The sequence below is a fragment of the Meleagris gallopavo genome, chromosome 4 (assembly GCF_905368555.1).
Source record: "Meleagris gallopavo chromosome 4, MGAL_WU_HG_1.1, whole genome shotgun sequence".
Taxonomy (NCBI): Eukaryota; Metazoa; Chordata; class Aves; order Galliformes; family Phasianidae; genus Meleagris; species Meleagris gallopavo.
The window spans coordinates 36,121,424-36,139,730 of record NC_139407.1 but is presented as its reverse complement, the minus strand read 5'-3'; the positions used below and the strand labels follow the sequence as shown (position 1 = coordinate 36,139,730).

Sequence of the window (18,307 nt, the reverse complement as noted above, 5' to 3'; positions counted from 1 at the left end):
AAAAAAGGCTTTTTTCTTTTTCATTCATTCTCATACTTAACATATATCCTTATCCTATAAAAGGATACTGTGTGCTAGCTTAGACACCAAAAGATCTTTAATGAAGGCAAATCCTAAGCAGGAGGTGGAAGACTTTGATTTTTAAGTCTTATTAACATCTTGGAGAAGTGTGTCATCTTTGGCTTTTTTTTCTCCTTACTATAAGGACACCTGATGATTCCTTTTAATATAGGATCAAGCAGAAGAAGGCAGTTACCTCAGATGTTGATCCTTTTTAGTTATTTTGGTGAGTGGTTTATTCTAGTCAAATGCAGCATAGAATCAATGCCATTGTTCCCAGTATAAAAAGGACTCCTAATGGGTATTTCTCTAATACTGTTGCATGTTTAGTATCTCTGTGGTTTGGCAGTTCCTGTACATGTATTTTTCTTTCTCTGTGAAAAGAGGAGTTCCATAATACGTTTTGAAATGTGTTTTTTATTGGTTCAGAATAGTGAAGGTGCTGTATGTCACAAAGATCTAGGGAATTGTGTCATCTACAATCCTTGTTTCCACAATATGGGGAAAACTGATGTTTCATAAACTGTCAGTAATTACAGTGACATCATGTTAGCTAGCCCAGTGCTTTAGAGGAGCTTTGTGAAGATTAAACCATCCCATATGTTTTCACTTAAAGCAGAGCTGTTGACTGAGGGCGGGGATGGGAAGAGATGGTGTGATATTCTAGTATTCCCAAGGAAGTGCAGCTGTAATGTCACATGGCTTTTGGTGGCATGCGCATGACATCAGCTGTGGAGAACAGGCCTTGAAGCTAAGGATTGTATCTTTCTGTCTGTTAGAACATGCTGTGTTCCAGCCGGTATCAGGTCAGGAGATCAAAGTGCACCACGGGTGCTTGCATCTGACAGCCTGTTGGATCACGGCTCGCCTCTAGCTTCTGCTACCATTGATTTGCAGTAATCTTAGAAACATAAATTCTTTCTGCATTTCCCAATGTGTTTACTGTTTTGTAATATCCCTCCTGTTGACAGAAGTGGTACTTTAATATACAGTGAGAATGCTTCTAGCATGAGGAGTGTAGTCAATAATGTTTTTTTTTCCAAGTTTGACTAATCATTTTTCTTGAGTGTTTCATTGATAAATGGTTTCTATTTCAAACAAAACTTAGCCAGTGGGTGTTATCCTCCATCACTGTTAATCTGCAGTGCGCTGCTGATGATAGCTGAGCGTGGCTTGTTTGTCCGAGCTGTGGATGCTGTGCCAGGCCTGTGTTCTTCACTGGCACAGCCCCTGCAGCCTGAAGTCTGTGAACATGTGGGTGGGAGTGAAGCGCGGTGCTGAGTGGAGTGATTAACAGCACCCGGTCTGGGCACATCCTTCCAGTCAGGCTCCTGGAAGTCAGCTGAGCTCTGTGGGGTGCTGTGGTTTTATAGAACCACCAATGAAAGCAAAGGCCTGAACTGAAAAGTCAATTTAATGCTTTAAACAGAGCCTGATAGGTCAGGAGTTTTTGCTGCAGATGTAACAATGGAAAAAATAAATAATGCAATACTGGACTTCTTGACGTTGATGTCATAATTCTTTTTTTTTTTTTTTTTTTGTCAAAGCTGTGATAGTTTTAAGTTTTAATCAAGAGGCAAGCTGTTTCTCATACAGAAAGTGTACTTTTTTGAAGTTGATTGGAGAAAAATACAGAATTGGTGTTTATTTTGATTACTGCAGTTTGCAGGGGAGAAGCTGTTTTGGGGTAACTTCTGACACCCTAATTGAGGCGGCTTAGCAAACAACTCAATCTCATCTGATGTCAGATTAGTGCTGCTGGTAATATTTGCGGCAAGTAATTTTCTTCCTCTTCCACTGACATACTATCTTGGTAAAATTGGGCTTTGTGCCTCAAAACAGTGAAGCTTCTTGGAGAACCTGACAGAACACTACTTCAGCCCATGGATGTGTTGGCATTCCAGCAATCTCAATGTGATTCCTATGCTTCTGTTTCTTCCTGCCTGCTCATGGGCACCATAAGATCTTGCATTGCCTTGTCATACAGCGAGCTTTTTCACAGGAAGACAAAACAAAACCAAATTAAGCCAGCTCTCTTTGCCTTCACGGACTTTTTAATTGAATTTGCCTGCATGCAAAGACAGCAGCTGGTGATAATTATTTAAAATTGGTAGGATTCTTGAGATGGTCAGTTATGTCCTAGGTAGTGGCTAAGGCTTTCTGAAGATGAGCATGGAACAGATGTCAAGTACAGAAGGAGTTTCACATGACAAACATAGTGTAAATAATGTGTGCCTTGTTGCAATTTTGCAACTTTACTTGAACTCTGTGCATGGTTATAAATGCTTCAAAATCAAGCTACTTGCAGAAGCTGGACTAGGAAAAAAAGTGGGATGTTATCAGAAAGTCCAATATTAGATTGTAGTGATACAGTTAAGATGCTCTTTTGATGAGCTGGTAACTCACATGACATTTAAAATAGATAAATGAAATTCTAAGCAATCTGTTTTAGGAGAGTTACAGGAGTAGAATCATAGAAGCCCAGAATTGTTTGAATTAAAAGGGACCCTTGAAGGTCATCTAGTCCAACTCCCCCTCAGTAAATGGGGATGCCTACAGCTAGAACAGGTTGCTCAGAGCCTGGTCCAGCCTGACCTTGCAGTACACTTAAGGAGATGATAAGGCCTGAGTAGTAGCATCACTAGCTTCTGTACTGCTTATTTATAAAGGACACTGTGAGAGACTCTCATTTCCACATGGGTTAGGTTTGGCACAAGAAAATAGCAGATTGCTTGATTTGGCTTGTACTCATTTCTCTATCCTAAGAGGGTTAATGTGACTGAGGAGCATGCTGATGTTCCCTCTCCATGCTTCTGGTACGCTTTGATTTCATCTGATGTACAATGTTTTGTAGGCTTTATTCGCAAGGAAAATTATTTTCTTGTCCCTCAGAAGCCTGCTGCTATCGAGAACTGCCTTTGTTTAGGATGATATTATTATCATTATAGGTGAGAGTTCATGCTTAAGTGTCTGTGTAAGTGCCAATTTAAATAGGTTTAGAATCTAGCACCTGTAAAACTGCTTCGCTGGAGGCTGATGTGGATATTCATGTACGTGGTTCTAATTCCCTTTTATTTCGCTTGTTCTCAAATGCAAAGTGTAATTTTTAGAAGGTTAAAGTTGTCGCATTGGTTCTTGGTAGCATCTCCCTGGTAGGTTTCAACTTTCAACCTCAGTGTTGATCAGTGTTGATAATAAACAAGAAAAGCAACATCCTTGTAGTGGAAGAGTCTCTATATGCTCAATTCTCATTGGTTTATGTGAAAACAAAACAGCAGAAAGCGTCAAGGAAATCAGAATAGAGACCTGCGGTTTGAAAGAGGACAGCCTGAAAGCTGTGGTTGGTTATCAGTAGCACTTGCAGCAGAACTACTCATGTGTTGACAATAGGAGGGTGGGGGTTTCAGCACTGTGAACACAAAGTGAACAATAAGAATTGTTGTTGTGGAAGTTCTAGTTAGGGATGAAAGACTGAAATGTATCTATGAAATAGTCATATTCTGTGCTGAAAGGAAATGTCTTGTGCATCCTCAGATGTGAATAAGTATGGCTTTTTAGCCTTTGGGTCTTTCAGAGTGGTGTCCTTAAAAAATGTTCAATTCACAGAGTATGTTATGGTGACTACAGTGTAATTGTGATTTTAAATATAATCCCAAATCTTACAGGGTCTAGCTTTCTGACCTGACTTCAAGGTACTGTAGCTGTTAGATAGCATGTATAATTCAGAAGCAATGCATGCAGTATCTTTGTGGAGGGCACTAACCTCATTCTCTCTGTCAGTTTTCCTGGCATGTGGTGCCGATGCCGTATTGTTACCCATGCTGGAAGAGGCCTCATCTACCCTCTGTGCCAGATGGAAACAGAGAGGGAGGGAAGAAGGCAGACCTTTTTGGAAAATGAACGCTACCAAACCTATTCTAAAGCCTTGTGTCGCTGTTCTTCCCCATCACAATTGCAAAGACATTCCTTGAGATAGGGGATAGCTACTAGGTTAAAACATAACTCTTTTTTTTTTTCTTTCTTAATTTCCAGGTAAAATACCAACCTGTGTGCTGTTGATGTAATGCTCTTGTTTCTCATTTCAGCTATGAAGCTGTACACTCCAGTTTTCATCCTCCTGTGGAGCGCTGTTGGGATAGCAAGGGCTGCCAAAATTGTTGTTGTGCCGCCAATTATGTTTGAAAGCCATCTTTATATTTTCAAGACTCTGGCCTCAGCCTTGCACGACCAAGGTCACCAGACAGTGTTTCTCCTCTCAGAGGGCAGAGAGATTCCTCCATCTAATCACTATAGACTTCAGCGCTACCCAGGGATCTTTAACAGCAGCACATCAGATGACTTTCTCCAGTCCAAGATGAGGAGTATCTTCTCTGGGAGACTGACGGCCCTGGAGCTGTTTGACATCCTGGACCACTATTCAAAGAACTGCGACATGATTGTTGGCAACCAAAACCTCATGCGTACCCTGAAACAGGAAAAGTTTGACCTGCTCCTGGTAGATCCCAATGAGATGTGTGGATTTGTTATAGCTCACCTTTTAGGGGTTAAGTATGCCGTCTTTTCCACTGGCCTCTGGTATCCAGCAGAAGTGGGTGCTCCAGCTCCACTCTCTTACGTTCCAGAATTTAACTCACTACTTACAGATCGCATGAACCTATTTGAGAGGATGAAAAATACTTTTGTTTATCTTATTTCAAGATTTGGAGTCAGCTTTTTGGTTCTGCCAAAATATGAAAGGATAATGCAGAAGCACAAGGTTCTGCCAGAACGATCTATGTATGACTTGGTTCATGGATCCAGCCTGTGGATGCTTTGTACTGATATAGCACTGGAGTTTCCAAGACCGACGCTACCGAATGTTGTTTATGTGGGAGGAATCCTAACCAAACCGGCCAGCCCTCTGCCAGAAGTAAGGTTTGCTGAGCTTAAAGTAATTTCTGCGGTACCTGTTTGACCTCATATGATGAGTGACGGTTTTTAAGCAGTGAATTTCAAATGGAATCTAGTATCTTGAAATTTTAAAACTTGATTTGTTGCTGCTCAGTGGAATATACCCTTGAAGTAACTGGAGTTGGCTTGAGGCAGGGAGAGAAACTGAGATGCAAACTCAGAATGAGACTTTTGAGGTTGCAGGAAGTATTCTTCTTTGGAGTTAAGTCCTTAATTGTACAGTAGAGGAAAAAAGCAGTGCACACTACTTTGAAAATTGCATCAGTGACTTTTAACCAAATGTGGATTAAAACATGAATGAACAGGTGAATAAGCTTATACTTAACTAAACCTATTAATAGGTTGTGCCATCTTTAATTTCACGGTGTAAATGTTTTTATGGAGTTTGCTTCCTTTGGTTTGATAGGTAAAAATGGCTTTAAAACTAGGTGTATGTGAATAAAATTTGTAAAGGTGATCAAATGGAGATTTTCTGAGTTGCCGTAATAAACATCAAGGCTGTATTTGGCTACAGATCTTTACAGTGCACTCATTTACCATCAGGCACCAAGTTTCAGGCTGACATAGTAATAGTGTGTTTGGATTGACTCCGGAAATCCTGACTGCATAGATTAATAATTAAGCTTGATTAATTCAGTGCACCATGTGGTCTTGATACCTGATAGCCAAGAATGCCTTTGTTCAGCAGCACAATAGTGTGTGTCAATAGCAGAACAAAATTTCATAGAAAATCATGTCACTTGCACTTCTGCTTTTGTACGTGAACAAATTGATCTTGAATTGGAGATGGCTAGTAATAGACGCTTATCACTCGGTGATAAATAGGTAGGTAGATCTGTACCTCTCAACAAAACTTGACTGCTTCTAAAAATTCAGCCTTCACTTCTGTGCATTTTGCATGAAACCCACCAGGCCAGCTTTTTCATTTTTTTTTCTTTTTCTTTTTTCCCCTTGAAAAATAGTCTTGGAAGGCTGTTTTTTCTTTACACCATCAGTGTTCTGATGTAATGATAGGCTTTTTCATCAACTTGGGAAATATCAGACAGTTCTCTGCTTTATGCTGCAGGGTTTGGAATGCGGTACCAATTCCTTTATTTTCCCCCGTCCAGCTCAGCTTTAAACGTACTTGAGCTGGATGACAGCAAGCACTTGCCAGAGCTTTCTGAACATTCTAGAGCTTGTCCGATGATATACTATGTCTGATGTGTCCTCACAAAAACTTGCACATGTCCTGGCTGTCTAATCTCAGCACAGATTAGGATGTTTCTGTGGGTAGCCTAACTAGTACAGGAAAGATGAACTCTCTAATGAGAATTCAGGAGTAAGGAGCTGCTGGAGACAGCAGATAGACCTTGCAAAAAGAGTTCTGTTTTAGGATAATATTATGTTTCCACTTATGGCACTGTCACTTCCTATATCTCTTTGTAATGTCACAGGGGGATACAAGTATAGCCTGCCATTGTTTGGGGAGAAAAAGTTTAGGTTAAGGAATGTCATGTTTTTACATGACTTTTATTTGATGATGATTCCCATAACAGCTCGCCTGTTACTTTTGTAAGTAAGCAAAACAGCACTTCTGATATAGTCCATCCGTATATAGATGTTTATGTTTAGAAAGTGTCTGACTAGTCAGCATACAGACATATCCTAAGAGAACAGACTACAGGTAGTCTTTTGCTGTCTTAACGAAGTTCAGCCGAATTCTTCCCAAGAAGACCTTGCTGGCTGGATTGAATTTCTGTTTGTTCATTTTCTAAGCTGATATTTTATTATTCTGTAAGAAGATAAATATCTTTCTGTTGCGTGATTAATTTGGGTACTGTACTAACACTGTCTTTTGGTCTCCATGGATTAGTCTTCAAGCAAATAGCCTAACACTCACCAAAGCAAGTAGATATTTTCTTTTCTGTAAAATGAAATGGAAGGAAATGAAAGGAATGGTTTTATTTTCCTCTTTTGCTTGAAGGATGTGCATATGTGTGTATGAAAATGTGTTTATACGCCTCTATATACACACAGAAAATAAACCAGTCCAGAAGGCTAAAAAATTTACTCTGGAATAATGAATGTTAATCTGCTGCAGAGCTGCTTCACTTGCAGATGCTGGCCTGAAAAAGATGCTGCCTCAGGAGCTGCCTCTAAGCCACAGAGCTGGTGCTGCTCAGAAGATGGTGGTCATCAGAAGGAGGGATGTTTGGCTGGTGACAGCTGTCTGTGTGTAGGCCTGGTCCACTTTGTTAGCTGGAGAAGTTCTAGGGAAAAAATAGTCTGTGTTTCCAAGTTGAAATTCACACGCAATACAATACCAAATCTTCTTTATAAAACCACAGCAGGCTCTCGAGCCCTTGGGCTGCAGTGGGAAGGTGGCAAACCTTTTCTTGTGGATGCTGGCCTTCAGGTGACAGGGTCCAGCCTGCTCCTCCTGGGGCCCAGTGTCCGCTGTGGAGCTCCAGGACCCGCTACTTGTAGTTGGGAAACAGAAAGAAAATGTTGTTGCTCTCCTTAGCAACTATCACAATTCGTAAATGAAACTGAAAAGCTCTAGTTTTCAGGTAATAAGGCCTTAGGAAGAAAGGGAGCAGGGTAGTAATGGAACAGTCCATTAGGAAGACAAAGGTTAGGGGCTTTTGAACAGCCACAGTATTGCTGCTGTTTGATTCTGGCACTGTAGCTGTGTGGTACAGTTGCTCAGACTTTGCACCTGGGCTTTCCCTACAGTGTCTTTAAAGGAAAGCTATAAAGCTTTTAAAGTATTACGTAGCAGAAAGTACTGAATATCCATGTCATAGAAGACGAGGGGACCTAACTCTTTCTTCACTCTGTTTAATCTATATTAATGTTTTAATTCAGGTTTGTGGAATGGTCACGTACATCTCACAGTTGCCCCCATATAGTTAATGCTGGCTTGGTTTATGAAATACTTTTGGTACATGTAAACCAGATGCATTTTGGAGGATGCTAAACTGGCAGCTTTATTTACCTGAATACTTGAAGTCTAACAGGGAACATAAGGAACATAAGGGTCCTTTTGGATGGCTTTACCTTACGTGTTTCGCAGGGACACTGGCGAATGTCCAGAGTGAAGGTAGCCAAGCTTCTGGACCACTCACGGGGGAGGTGCAGAGCCAAATATGGTCCTGCTGTGCTGGTATGGTGCTTGGGTACAGGCAGCTTGGAGTCCCAGTGGGAGCAATCTGTTAACTATGCACATCACACGTCATGGGGAGGGAACTGGACTTACAGGGCACGTCTTCGTTGCCGTTCAGAGATCAGAAAGCAGCATCATGCAGTTACCTCATGTAGTGGGCATGAGTTTTAGTGCATGCTGAGCTCTGTAGTAATTGCAGCTGCAGTCTACCACACATAGCTGTGGTGTGCAGCCTGCAAACTTTGGGTTGATTGCAGTGTGCCCTGACACTTCAGAACATTAGCCTCTGATCCACCTTTTGCTTTCCCCCAAGGAAGTGCCAAAAAAAAGAAAGAAAAAAGAAAAGCAAGTCTGTTAATGTGACTGTACCTATTACCCATAAATGAATAAAAACTTGCCCATGTAGTATTGCAAAGAGTTCCAGGTTTCTATAGATAACTGTGAAAACAGTGTATTTTGAATTGGTCAGATGTATACGTAGCCTTAAAGGATCAGAAGTTAGAAACAGAACAAATATCAGTCTCAGAGGGTCATGGCTGACTTCTATTTGTCGATGCATGGCGTCACCTGAGAGTGTTTTCTAGTTAGCTGACAGTGGCAATTAAAAAGTAAAAGGCTCTTTTGCCTCCTTCGTATCACACTTTTCCAGTTTCATCCTGTTAAGCTGGATGAAACTGGCATTTACTACAACACCTTTAAGAAACTTCTACAGTGGTGTTTGTATCTTGTGAGTAGGTTGATACATAGTTAGGCATTAATCAGCCTGATAAGATACGTCCTTGAATAAGGGTAGAAATGAGGTGGCTCTTGGAAGCAGCAGCACTGGGAAACGCCAGCTCTGTTGTGAGGGAGGGGCAAAGGGCGCTGAAAACAAGCAGGAGCTTTGCTGTAGGAGAAGACAGCAAACGTTGTTTTGGAAGACTTGTTTAAATCCATTAGTTATACAGGCACACTTGAACGTTGATTGAATCCCACAGTTTGGATACAGTTGTACTTGAAGTCATCTGTATTAGTGTTTATGGAAAAAAATCACAAACTAAAATCAGGCGTGCCCTCTGAAATAGGAGTTGAGCTTTTCTTTCTTCATATCTGCGCAGCTTTTAAAGTTTCGTAACTTCCTCTCTGTAATATCCTGCTTTTCTTCAGTGCTGATTTTGAGGAACTTCTTTTGCACTGAATACTGTTTACTGTTGCTATGAAAAGAGAAACAAAGATCAGTTTGTTTTTAATTCTTTTCTACCTGAGTAGACTAAATTTACACTGCAAACGAGGATGCTCACATTTCAGAAGTAAAAGCTAACCTTTCAGCCACAGTTGTCATCAAGTAGTAATTACAGTAACTTATTTGCTCTTCTCTGTAGATCTCTTATCTAACCTTGCTGTTGAATAGATCTAGATCTGTGTAACAAATTGGTGTCTTTGAACTGTCTTTGCTAAAAAGTTCCATTTTTTTTCAAGTATTGCAGTCCCTTGCTTATTTAGACTGGCATTAGCTGGCACTATTATTTACTTTTAAAATTTAATGGGGCAGTAAGGAGACATTCCTTACATCAGATTTTTATTTCATTTGAATTAAAAGACTTTGTAAGCTCTTGCAATCTGTAGCAGTAGATTGCTGCATGTTACATAGCACCCATCTCTTTTTTTAAGTTCTGAGAGAAAAGTTCTTAGCTCCTTTTGGTAATGAATTTCTGATGAAGCAATTCTAGAGCTCTTTTAAAATGTATATTATTATTAAGCTAGGGAGACCAGAAGCTTTTTAAGGATATCAGAGTTTATGGGATACTACATAAATTCTGTACTGTACCATATAATCATATATTTTGGCCTTGAAGTACATTTCCAAATCCAGCTTTCTTACCATGGACTATTGAACTTGTGCTACACAAGGAAATGTAGTCTGAGATTCTCAGAAAAGTGCCTTTTTCCTGTCATAATCTCCAGTCTCAGATGGTCCAGTATTGCTAGGTTGATGAATATTGTTCTAGCTGTACTGATGCATTTCAAATTTGGAAAGAAATGTGACTCAGCATGTACCTGAATAGGAAGAGAAAGGGAAGAGGATGCCACGGTGATTTTGGAAATCAGTTAAGCATCTCCAATACACTTAAGAAGGAGGTGCTTTGAGTACTTAAGCTGGCATCCACCACTCAGGTGAGCAAACACTGAGTCTCCTGATGACGCTGGCAACAGAAGTCCACGTTCGTGGCCTTCAATGATTCTGTGTTGTCCAGCAAAAATCAAGTTCACTTGATTCATAGGTAGTCATATAACATGGTTATTTCTTTAGCTCAAATGACTGAATGGGCTGGAAGTGAAGAATGCAAGGTCCAGAACTTGGGTGTTGCATAAGTTTATTTCTGAGAGCTAAAGCATCAGAAAGTGTTTGACTATATCCTTTATTGAAAGAAAAGGTTAGTGTAAGCTATTACAATAAAAAGCTTTTCTGGTCTAAAATGTTCTAATTCATTCTTGTACTGAAGTGTACAAATTAATAAAATTTATTCTGGTAATGTGCATGAGTGTCAGGTGCAAGTTTGTAAGACTAAGCTGCATAGTGGGCAAATAATGAGCTAGTTGTATTTCTCTGATCGTTTTTGCCAGACTTACAGTTCCTAACATCATGTAGAGAAATGACAGGTAAGATCTTGTTATCAAATGCATGTCTTTTCTTTAGTATTTGGAACGCATCAGTTTGAATGGTGTGTTTGAATAGTTAGGGGTGTACAGAGCTGACATTGAAGAGCTGCAAGCCTTATTATTAATGTTTTTGATTTTACAAAATAAACCTTTGTAATCATGCCAGATTTTCTTGTCAGGTGTCTAAGTTGCTTAAAAGTTATTTAGGTAAAACATTAGGATACATTGTGTTCAGCTAATAACCTACTTGGGCATTTATTTGCCCTGTTGCTGGTTAGGTTTATGAGACAGCCATCCTTGAGGACGTTGGAATGTCTGAGTCTGCAGCAGGGTCACTTGCAGGGGTTGGTGACATCTGAGGGTGGAGGAGGGGCACAGTCACCCATGGTTTCATTGCCCCCAATGTTCTTTTAGCAGCTTAGAGTAGGTGATGCATAACCTCTTCAGCATTGTGGTTTCAGACATTTTTATCTGATCTTTTGGAGAGCTAGAAAATTACTAATATGTCTTCAGCTTCTCGTTGGCATCCATCTGTCAAATAATGCTGTTCTCTTTAAAAACTTCTCTTCGGAGGATCTTCATGTGTGACTGAGACTTGGTGTACGGGAAGTTTTTCGTTGTCCAACTTCAGCATATTTACAACTGAAATTTACGAGCATATTTTACATCTTAAAATAATAAAGTATTTCATAGTCTGGCTCAATAGTCCTGACAGTGCACTCTTTTATTCCTTTCTCCAGGGAGATGAACAGGGCTGTGAAAAATTCTTTGGACAAAACCACTACTTCTTGGGAAAACTATCCAAATTATCTCGCCTAGCCAGTGACAGGATAAGCAGTTCCTAGCTTCTGAAGACAGCAAAACACTGATCTGTGTATCACCTGTGTGATAGTTTTTTAGGTCATGAAAACACGTGGGTATCTGGCTGATGCTTTCCCAATTTATGTTCCGTGCTCTGGTGCCTGTGTGCTGAGAGCTGCTATGCTTGGGGTGTGTGCTGGCAGCTGTGCTGCCTCCTTCTGACACTGTGAGGCCCTGAAGGATCAGAGGTCTGGAGAGAGGTGACAAGAGGGAATTGCTTAGCAAATGCCAGAATAATGCTTGATCCCTGTTAATGCTGCTTATGCAAAGGTGGTGTTGGGGAAGTAGGTGGGGCCTTCTGAAGAGCTTCTGCATCACCCCAACCAGCTGTGATTAGGGGGGTTTTATTAAAGGATAGGACATCCCACCACTTAAACACAGTCTTGAAAGCCAGCTGACCTTCAGCCTGTTAAAGAAGGGCTGATGACTGGCTACCTATATACACACTGTCCATATGCATATATGCATGCATATATTTTTAAAAAGAGGGAGGGGAGGATAGAGGGAAAAACTATTCAACCTGAATGAGAAGCGAGTAACCACTTGTCATTATCAAATCAAAGCTGCAGGTTAAACTTAGCTCTCTTGCCATCCGCAGAGTACATATGTTGTACTGGAGCAATGGAGAACAAAATGGCTTGCCTAAATTACTTTATAATATGGATTTATGGACAGGTTTATAGGACAGTAGTTGTAATGTGAAGGCCTAGATGTAAAATTCAGCTTCTTGTCAATTTTCTTGTCCCTGTAGTTGTTGAAATCTAATCTGACCTAATGTCCTATAGGGGGAGTGAGTAAAAACAGTTATCTGTATTAAAACAAAAAACAATACCATTCTTGAACAGCTTTTCTACTACACATGCAATTACCGAAATTATAGGAGGCTTGCCCTAATCTTGGTTTGCATGTAATACTTCTTTCTGTGCATGCTTACATGTTCTAGAGGATGTTGTGCTTAGCAATGTGAGGAGTTTGTTGTTTATATTTTAAGAGAAAAAAAATACTGCTTCTGTGTTAGTGCCAACAATATTTTTAATTGGAACCCTGGATGTGAGGATGCCATTTTTGTACCTATTGCTCTGTCAATATGCAGTCATTTTGATAACCTCTCTTGAAGGGCAAGCTTCTTGTTTTCAACTGCCTTTCTTCCATTCATTTGTAAAGCAAGATTGCTTTCCCAGGGTATTTGCCAAAGGCCTGGTGAGTAATGGATTTTTGACGAAGAGTGTTGCATCAGGGAAGTACTTGCACAGCAGTTTCTGGTTGACCTCTAGTTTTAGGTAGCCTGTGTTCTCAGAGGCTTCATTGGATATGCTGTAACTCTAGATCAGGCAGACAAAAGACAAAGGCTTGTGCCTGTGTTTCTTAATGGTGTTTGGAGTCTGAAATTCATTCCTCTTCAAAGTTAAATGCCCTTAAACATTCTTTTGGTACTGATTGTCAAATGAGAAAAGGCAGTAGAGGTCAAAGATGATAAAGTGCAACATTCTAGACACTGAGAAGTTTCAGGAGGTGTTTTAAAACATACTTTTCAGTGTGTTTTTGATTAGGCAAACAGGCAGTGTATATATACCAAATTAGTGAGAAACAGTAGGAAGACACTGAATGTGTTTTCCAGCAGGGCTGAATCTGTACCTAATACTGTTAAAGAAGCACTTTGTTATCAGCAGAGTTCTTAGATAATACGTGCCAGTGGAGCACTTAACACTGCTTGGAGACCTTGCAGGAAGCAGTTCAGAGGTTATGTTCTATTTTGTGACTGGGAGTGTTAGAGTAGCTTACAGGCAGTAGCTCTAGACAGCAAGAAATAGAGGAATTGAGTCTGATGCTGTAACCTGAATATGCTATCTTTTATACCTCAAGTATTGTTTTTGGAATTGTCTTATTCATTCTGAGATATATCAGCTTCTTATCAGCTTGGTACGTGGTGCAGGTCAGCCAACATCAGTGTATCTAGGGAAGACAGATACAAAGCTTATTGAGAATTTGCCAAAAAAAAAAAAAAAAAGACCTTTTCAGTTTCATTTTTTGAAGTTTCAGTTTGAATTCAGACAGAAAGAATGAAGGGAGGGGGAGATAGAACTCTGGAAGTTTAAGCTCAGTTACATGTTCCCCATTGAGAAGTGGGTGATGGACAGCAGTTTGTATCTGAGAAAAGCGTCTGCAATTAATTGAGAAGCACAGGAATGATCTTGTTCTGGTTGGGAAGAGTGTGACAGGTGTTAGTTGAATGGAGTCTGGTGTTACAAAACAGTGCAGATCCTGATACAATGCAACCAGCATGCTTTTAAAAGGCAGGAATTTTGCTAGCTGAAAAATAACCTTCAGCATGTTGTGGAGATGAGCCAAGGGCTGTGGCTTAGCCAGCTGGCAGCTGGATGTGTGGAGTCAGGGCACCGTGACTGTCCCGGTCACTGCAGTCTGGTGCTCGCGGCAGCGCCTCGTGTCCTCTGCTCTGTACAGGAGATACTGCAATGGGTTGTTAAGTGACAGGCGAACTAATGGCAAGTCAAGCCAAACATCAAGCTTTGCCTAAAGTCATGATGCTTCTCTGGCTTTACCCAGACAGACATATTATTTTGTAGCCTTCAGGTGATGCGACAGGACCCCGTTTGCTGAGTGACAGTAAAGGTCATATAATTTGCACATAAGAGGGCTGCTCTGAAAGCAGTGTCTTGTATTTTATGATGTTGGCCCACAACGTCAGAAGCGGGTGTTGGTGGTATGGCAGTAGAGGCTGAACCTTCCCACCAGTATTCCATTCCATGTTGTTGCCATGTGACAGATTGGCAGCAGAGGGGCAGGCTGACAGAATGTTGTCTGACATGGAAGCATGCATGAAGCAGAGTTGTTGAATTCCTCCATGCAGAAAAAATGGCACCCGCTGACCTTGATGGCTGCTGAAGGTTTCTAGAGACCAGACTGTGGATGTGAGCACAGTGAGGTGGTGGGTGGTGCGTTTCAGCAGCGGCAGCAGAGACAGCGGGTCACCTCCATTGGTGCAGACTTTGATGAGTGCAGTGCTCAGGCTCTTTTTCATCGTAGGTGAAAGTGCACAGCTAATGGTGGTGATGGTGTTGAAAAATAATGTTTTGTAGCTAAGAATTTGCTCTATCAAATAGTGTTATTGTGCTCTTTGTATGTATTGCAGTTTCATGGAAGCAAATAGGAGGCATTACTTCTGATGTGACCTTCATATGTGGCTTTTAGCTGCCTCTGCTGATGCAGTGTTTTGTTTTTTCTTTTATAAAATCTGAAATGATGTTAAAATGTATTTAAATACCACACATGAGAAAAGTACTATTTAGAATATGCCAGAAAAGTTAAGTCACTAAAAAAACTGTACCTTTCTGTTTGCTTATCATTATCTTTTTTCTAAAGGCCACTTCATAGAGCTATTTTATTTATTTATTTTGAAATAGGTCTGGTTTTGTCTGCCCTGAGCAGCATTCTGCAGCAGAAGTTGCATAGTGCGCCTGTGCTCCCCGCTGGAGGGTGGTGGTTTGCAACCATCTTCAAAGAACAGACATTTGTGCTATTGCACATTTCAGTCGAGCAGCTGAACAGGGAAAGCTTCGATTATTAAACCCGGTTATGTTTGTATTTGTGTACTTTGTTTATCTGAAGCGAAGCTCAGTATTAGGCACCACTGGTTACTGCCAGCTGGGTCCTCACTCTATAGTCACAGCTGTGCATTTAGCATCCAAGCCTGCTAAGAATAGCTAATTAGCAAACCAAACAGAACAAAGCTCACATAGTGGGGTCCGCACAATGGCATTCCTGTCTGAGAATGGTAAAAAGATTATTTTATTTGATTTATTTATTCCCCCATCCCCCATCTCGCCTATAGAAGAGCGTAAATCAATAAGTGCTTATATTCTCCCTATGCAGGCACAAGGGACAACTTAAATAAAAGACCGACCTATATGCAAAATCCCTCACCCTTCATAACGTAGTATCTTAGAGAAATGATTGTGCACAGCCAGCTGAACTCAGAGAAGAGAACAAGGCAAGGTCGTAATAGCAGCTCCTGTGCTAAGCTCTGACTGCAGTAAATACTGCTAGCATTGAAAAAGCAATGGCCTGATCAGGTAGTCTGTGTGTGGCATATGTGAGTAACACAAGGGAGTGCTGTAAAAGCAAATGTGTAATGCCTGAAAGGGGCGAATTGGGCACAAGGCCAGTTGGTTACCGCATGAAAGCCTCGTACCTGCAGACTATTATGGTGCCTGACTTTCCTGATTTGCCCAAACAATACAAGTTTTCATGAATGTTAACTTGAAGACAGGCAGACGACAGGGTTTGACACAGTATTGTAATTGGGACACGCTTAAGTGTTTTTGTACTGTAGCATGTGTTGAATTTAATCACTTAAGTAAAGATGGTAATAAATATACTTATTAGATGATGATCTTTTGTTGAGAATATAAAAGATAAAGTTGTAGTTGGATGAGAGCCAACATTCAGTTGGAAAATTTAGCTCAAAATTCAGTTCCAGAGCCGAACACTTGCTAGAGTAGCTGACCTAACAGGCTTCTGGTACTTCACATGGGCTGTGCTCCCCCTCGCTCATGCTCTGCCTGGCAGAGGCACCAGTGGCCCGGGAGGAGCGGTATCCAATGAGGCATCCCAGCTTGTCGTGGGTGTGAGCCTCTCTGCTGCCCACTGAGGAAGCCTGGGGAGAGTGGCCTGCCTCATAGAAGTGCTTTCTGTGGATCTTTCTCCAGTCCTGGATTTTTCAGTGGTTTGTATCTTCTGGGAAGTCCCAGTATGTGCCTGTGTGTCTAACTTAATAATTAGCGTCAGCTTCTCTTCTAGTGATCTTACCATTAAAAGCCCCAACATTTCTCTTCAGCTGGAAACTACATAAGTGCCTGAAGGAAGTTTTTTTTCTAAATTTCATTCAAAACTGACTGCCTTATTTTGAGAATTGTGCTCTCAAGTTCTTCACAGTTTTGGAGTTAGAACTGGTTGGGGCTTTGATTCCTAGTACAGAATGGGTAAAACAAGGTCTGTATCTCAGAACTTCTGGTCAGTTGTTGAGGTTGCCTTAGTGAAGGAACTGTCAGCAACTGCAGACTGGGCTAGGACTGAAATATTTCTTGTGCCTGATTCAGTCTCAAACTGAATTTACAGCAAATCTAAACATCACTTAAACTGGGCAAAATGCAGTGGCTTTCCTGCTGCAAGTGAGAAGCTGTAAAATGCTGCCCAAATAAAAAAAAAAACATTGTTTTTAACAAAGCCAGGTCTAGTGACTCATTCTGGCTCTATTTTCATATGGTGCATAATTAAATTAGGAAGACAGAATGTGCTGGAGGACAGGATTGTAAGTGGATTCAAAAGAAGAAATAACTAAGTTCGCACTGGTTAAGCCTAGTTATCTGTGAAACTATTTAGTGTACAGAGTGATGGTTTCATTTAATTCTAGTGTAGGTCAATGTTTTTTTTTATGTGACTGCCATTCTTAAGAGCTCAGTAACTGGTGGATAACTCGATGCTTGTGTTCCTTCTCTCCGGATGAATGCAAAGCTGGTTTCTCTGGTTTCTGTCCTTGATTTCTTGACACTGATTGTTGGAGTGCTATGGCTTATGTGGTCTAAGTCAATACAAAGGCAGAAAGGCAACTCAAGAATGGAGTCGCAAGATATGCTGAAATTTTAAGGGGGAAAAAGAGTTGTACTGCATTAGCGTAGTTTCTTCTGTGATAGGTTTTGCAAGATTAAACAAAACTTTAGAGCTACTAATCCTGCATTGCTTATTGCTGTGTGCTTCACCAAGTAAATATTAGGAATATATATATGTGTGAATTTAGTGCATGGCTATAGTAATAAAGGTGCTAAAGTATTCAGTCTCTTTCATGTGCCAAGATAATACTCTGCTTTTTTTTTTTTCTTTTTTTTTACTCTATTACCGCTATATTTTATAGGCTACATAAAGAACAGGGAAGTACAAAATATGGTGAGCCTTGTACTGTGATGCAGCTTATTATAGCAGAACATTCAAATGATTCTGCAACCAAAGGTTTATTAACACCGCTCACTTGAATACAGTTCTGCTAGATCTTTACCTTAGGAAATCTGTACTTAAAAAAAAACAAAAAAACAAAAAACCCTCGAGAAATAGTTATAGAAAGTTAAAGGAACCTGAGTTTGTAGACTCCTCCAGATCACTAACTCATGTGACTTTGCAAAGAGGAAACATTGGTTCCCTTGTTCTCCATTTCCTAATTTTTACCCCAACTCTTGCATTTTTAGCAATGTTTAGTGATCCTATTTAATTATTGCTATGTTATGCCAGAAATTATACAAATATATGCAAGGAGAACCTTTGTTCTGACAAGTCTGCAGTTCGTTTTCTGCAGCTCCTGCACAGCGATGATTTCAGCACCCCTCTGGGGAAGCAGATTGGAAAGGAGTTGCAGATCAGGAGGCAGGCAAGCAATTCCTCTTACTACCAGCGAGAAGTAAGGCTTAAGTAAAATGCAGACAAATTTGAATGGAAGAACAACTTCTAGTTGGTGTCAAAATATGACAAACTGAGTTGAAAATCTGGATCTTTTCTAGGTTGGCTCAGAACAGTTTTGCCTCTGTCAAATTTTGTGTTTTAAAATAGAACCAAAGGACAGATTCCAAGTTCTTAAGTTCC

At 40.5% G+C, this 18,307-nt stretch overlaps 1 protein-coding gene across 1 annotated transcript in view; it reads left to right on the top strand.

The window, feature by feature from the left end:
* Window positions 1-18,307, top strand: part of UGT8 (UDP glycosyltransferase 8) — a 44,414-nt gene that overhangs the window by 13,402 nt on the left and 12,705 nt on the right. Inside the window, exon 2 of the mRNA XM_010709955.4 lies at window positions 4,146-4,969. Within this exon, the coding sequence (XP_010708257.2) occupies window positions 4,146-4,969 (824 nt within the window). The remainder of the gene's footprint in view (window positions 1-4,145; window positions 4,970-18,307) is intronic.